The following is a 5,135-nucleotide window of genomic DNA, read 5'->3' on the forward strand; positions in this document are numbered from 1 at the left end:
CAAAAAATAATTGTGATATAGTTCATTCTAAGTTCTGTCATCTGTGTGATAGTGTCCTCTTTAATTCCACCTTTAGGTAGACATTAGTCACTAACATGCATTTACTATCATTTTTTTCAGTAAATATTATCTCTAGGTTTTATTAAAATATAAAACATGAAAGGACCAAGGAGATGCCAGAACAGGCTACTCTGTCTTCTCTCAGAGATCAGGCCTTAATTTCAGCTTCCTGAGACTGAGCAAGCAGCTTCTGAGATGGCCATGCACAAAAGACAATCCCTGATGCCCCTGCCAAAAGTGACAGGGAGATAGGATGCACCAAGCCTGGACCACAGAGTCAGCCCCCATAGTCAGTATGTGCTAGGTCAGCCTGTCTCCATAGCAGCTAAAGACAAAGCCTGGGACCTGTCTAGGCTTGCCCAAAAATGGATAACTGTAACCTCCCACTAAGCCTAGCCAATTAAAAGTTACTAGCATGATTGCCACTCACATAAAACAATATTGAATCTATTCCTATGTAGTCTGTAGATCCCAAGAACCCCCCTTGCTTTGCTCCCTATAAATACTCTACCCCCTGCCTACTTGGGGTCTCTCCTGATCTGCTGCTGTGCTTGATGGATAGAGAGGCGCAGGTTAACCAGAAACAGTAAAAAGACTCTGCTTCTGCATAGACTTTGGTCTCTTGATAGTCTTTTGGGGAACTCTGGGTACAACAAAACCCATAGTATTTAGTTCCTTTTCTATGCCTTTCAGCACTTTTCTTTAAACGGATGTGTGTTATGGGACCTCTATGATTTTTTCATGCTAAATATCCTTTACTATTTCTACTGGGACTGACTTTACTGGGACCTTGTTGGAGAAAGTCTACACTGTTCATTCACTTTGAAGAAATTATTGTAGACTACAAACTTCTGGTTTAATCTTTATTTTTCTGATGAAAGATTCAATTGTTTATTCCACTTGGTGAAAAGTTTGTTACTATAGGAATGATTGCCTGCGTGCCTCTAAAGCTAATCTAGTCAAAGAAGCCAACAAAAACAAAACTAAAATTTTTTGGGCTTAGACATGTACAAACATCACTCCTTGGCAGAAACTATAGCATTCATGAGAGCATGGAATGGTATATTTTAAGTCCTGAAAGAAAATAACCATCACTCAAGATAAATATATGCGTGATGGTTATGCTTCAGGTTTAAAAGAAAAAAATAACAAGAAAAAACTAAAATTCATAACTATGAAACCATCACTGAAGAAGATAGGCATGAGAATAATACTCATAGAAGTGGAAGAAAGGCAAGCACATTTGTGACAACATGAAAAAGTACATGAACAGGGGAGGAAGCAAACCAATGAGAAACAGGAAGAGACCAGCCAAGTTCAACACAGTGAATGACCGACAAGTGGTTAAGAGCAGAAGTAATGGACACAGAGTACTGAAAACAACAAGAAGAAATATCAATCAAGTTACAGGAACAACCACATACCTTTCTGTAATAACCCTGACTGTAAATGATAAAGAGTAAAAGAGAATATACATGAAATATTTTTGATGACTAATTATATTAAAAAGCAAGACCCAGTAACATGTTACCTGCAAAATGCTCACCACACAGGCTGAGAAACACACACTGGGTGGGAAGAAGTGTGAAGGATGTTATAAAAAATAGGATGCAGAAGTGAGTAGAAATAGCTATAATCATATTGGAAAATAAAGACTTTAAGCTGATATAGTTGAACAGAAAAAAGTATATGAAGTGAATAATTTTTTTCTGGGTTGCATACTGCATGTATATATGTATACATATATGTGTGCATGTATGTATGCATGTATTACAAAATCACACAAGTCTCTGTAGCATGAGATTATGAGGCTACAAGTTAGCCTCACTTAAGTTTCTGAGAAGAAGGTATCTGATAGAGGATACAAGGCAGAATTTCAAACATCACCGGCGCCTGGGGACAGAGCAGGTTTGCTAAAAGGAAATGGCTCTTGGTGTGGTAGTTCCTGGTGTTTGCCAGAAAGAGCCTCCTACTGTTTCTGGGAACCTCCTTTAGTCCATGCCAAGCACTACCCACTACCCTGACTTGCATAAGCATTCTAGTTATTCATTTTGATGCCCCTCCCTTAAATACTGTTATAAAAGCCAGGTCATCCCTGCCCTGACATAGCACCCTAGATCTTTGCAAGAAGGTAAGTTGGAGCTGGAAGATGATGAGAGGCTTGCAGGGGTTACCTCTCATACCACAGAAGATGTCCTGACAGAGAATAGGGCTCTGAGAATCAGCAATGGTTTCCTGGGGAGTTTTCAGTGAAAGTGGAAAATGTGGATTCTTTATTCATTCCAGACCTTAGAAAAACAGATGTGGGGTTCAGTATACCCCTGAAGAGCTAAGCAAAACTGGGTGGGAGGGATAGCCCTCTTTCCATGTTTTCTCTGACCACATTCTCTCTCAAGCCCTAATTACTGCTTCCTCATAGACAAGATGCTGCATCAACTAGCCCTCAGCAGTGTGTCCTGGCTGCTACTCTCCTGCCTGATGCTCCTATCTCAGGTACAAGGTAAGGTTTCTTTGCCTCTAGAACTGAATTCCCTGTGAGTGTTCAGAGCCAAGAAGCAAAGGAAGGTCCTGAAGAGTCTCCTGTGGGAATTGTAAGAAGTATCCATGCAGTAAAGATGCCTGCAACTCATCCATCATTGTTTTCTTCTAGGTCACTGGTGGTGAGAAGTAGCACAGTTGTACAGTTGTTCATCTACAGGAGAATCAGAGGGTTTCCATTTTGCCAGGAGGCTCTAAATTATGTCATTGTGTTGGAGAAGTGAAGTATGAGGGTCAGTAATGAACTTTACAAATAGACAGTGCAGAGAATTGGGTGTCACAGACTGTGCAATATGTAGAAAATGTCAAATGAAAGGAGAAGCTCTTCTACATGAAAGGTGTTATAAAAACAAGCCTTTCATCCCAGCATTCAGGAGGCAGAGGCAGGAGAATCTCTATAAGTTCAAGGCCAGCTTGATGTACATACTGAGTTCCAAGACAGCTAGGGCTACAGAGTGACTTTGTCTCAAAAAAAATAAGTAAGTAAGCAAGTAAGTAAATAAATAAATAAATAAATAAACAATACAGCAAGAAGAAAAGTTTACTGAGGCTATTGCTGTCATGATGGTAGCCACCACTCCAAAAAATAGGATTCATAAACCTTTCCTTAAGTTGACCTCCCCATCCAACTCCCACTCTCCATCTCATTCCATCTTCTCTTTATCTCTCTCCACCCACAGGAAAAGACTCCCAGAAGAAAGTACCCTCTCCACGTATTAGCTGCCCCACAGGCTCCAAGGTCTATAACTCCTACTGCTATGCCCTGTTTATGACACCCAAATCCTGGTATCAAGCAGATGTGAGTGTTGAAGGATGGGATTGAGGATAACAGCATAAAGTATGAATTTGTTCTCAAGTTTCTATGATTCCATGGGAACCAGAATGACTGTTCTTTCTTTTATGTACTCTTTCTACTCACATACATCTACCCCACCAGTGAAGTCTCAGTCTCTCTCTCATTCTCTCCCTCATATAGCTGGCCTGCCAGAAGAGACCTTCTGGACACCTTGTGTCCTTTCATAGTGAGCCTGAGTCTTCCTTTGTGTCGGCGCTGGTGAATGGCAGAGTGAACAACTACCAAGACATCTGGATTGGGCTCCATGATCCCACAATGGTGAGATTCTATCTTTTCCTCTGTTTTTTCTCCAGAAGCTGATGTCTCCCAAGCATAATTCTTTGTCTCCAGTGCATGTACAACATGAGGAGGACCTAGCACTCAGATGTTGGGTAACATAGAGTCCTCAATGCCAGAGTGAAGGGTTAAGCTCTACGGCAGTTCCTAGTCTTCAGCTTTAATTCTATACCTGTCATCACCTTTTGCATTTTTGTTTAAGAAACCCAACTGATGAGTTCTTTGGCCTTCAAGGAGTCTTCATAAAGAGTTCTCAGAGAGAGCATTGTAAATTAAGACAAGATTTGTATTTATTCTTCAAAATTTAGATTTATTTATTGTTATTTGTATGTTTTCCTTGAATGTATGTGTGTGCACCATCTGTATGCCATGCCTAGTGCTTGAGAAAGTCAGAAAATGGCTTCCGATCCCTTAGAACTGGCATTATTGATGATTTTGAGCAACCATTTGGGTGAAGGAAGCCAATCTTGTGTCCTCTGCAGGAGCAGGCAGTGCTCTTGACTGCTGAGTCATCTCTCCACCTCCTACTTTCGTGATTTATAGAGAAGATACTGTGAGACTCAGAAGCTATGCTGAAATGTGTCATTCCTCATCGTGTAGCCAGTACCTTGTTACTGCAATTTTGCAGTTCTTGTCATTATTGGCAGGGAGAAGCCTGCAGGGGATGAAGTTAAATCCAAACTTCCAAGTACAAAGGCATCTCGACAACATGAAGGAATATTCCATGAAGCTCTAATGTACTTGCTCTTCACATATCTACTGTGCAGGGTCAAGAACCCAATGGAGGTGGATGGAAGTGGAGTAACTCTGATATAATGAATTACTTTAACTGGGATGGAAATCCTTCCTCCACTGTAAACCGTGGTCACTGTGGGAGTCTGACAGCAAGCTCAGGTAAAAAAAAAAAAAAAATGGAAGCAGCACCTTTGCCCTATGTTTTTCACACTTCTCCTCTACCACTGAGTCTGACCTTGTGGCTATCCTCCTAAACTAGGGAATTCAGCATGGATTTGTGTTCTTCTAACTTTCATGGCTCTTTCCACTGGGCTGGGGAGTGGGTGAAGCTGAAATAAAGGCTTCTGAGACTAGTACTGGTTCTGAGGTGCCCCACCATGACATCACAAGAGCCAACGTGTCTCCTGTCTCCAGGATTTCTGAAATGGGGAGATCATCACTGTGACGGGGCATTACCTTTTGTCTGCAAGTTCAAGGAGTAAGAAGGCAGCAACCTGAGTTTATCATGAAGCTCATGACAATGGATTGAATACAAAGATTCACCCAGCAAGACCGTGCTCACTTCACAGTCCTGAATCAGAGTTATTATTCTGGATTTTTATCTTCTTCCATCCACCTCCTTAATCTTATTTCAGACTTTTCTGTATAGTTCATGGTTTGAGATCTTGCA

The 5,135-nt window shown here is 41.1% G+C and overlaps 1 protein-coding gene across 1 annotated transcript; it reads left to right on the forward strand.

Moving 5' to 3' along the window:
• The first annotated feature begins 2,484 nt into the window (after positions 1 to 2,484).
• LOC102917117 (regenerating islet-derived protein 3-alpha-like) lies at positions 2,485 to 5,135 on the forward strand. Its single transcript, XM_006997527.3, has 5 exons — positions 2,485 to 2,560; positions 3,279 to 3,397; positions 3,575 to 3,712; positions 4,498 to 4,624; positions 4,880 to 5,135. The coding sequence occupies exons 1-5, from the start codon at positions 2,485 to 2,487 to the stop codon at positions 4,945 to 4,947; spliced, it is 528 nt and encodes a 175-aa protein (XP_006997589.1). The 3' UTR covers positions 4,948 to 5,135.

Source organism: Peromyscus maniculatus, chromosome 3, assembly GCF_049852395.1.
Source record: "Peromyscus maniculatus bairdii isolate BWxNUB_F1_BW_parent chromosome 3, HU_Pman_BW_mat_3.1, whole genome shotgun sequence".
Classification (NCBI taxonomy): Eukaryota; Metazoa; Chordata; class Mammalia; order Rodentia; family Cricetidae; genus Peromyscus; species Peromyscus maniculatus.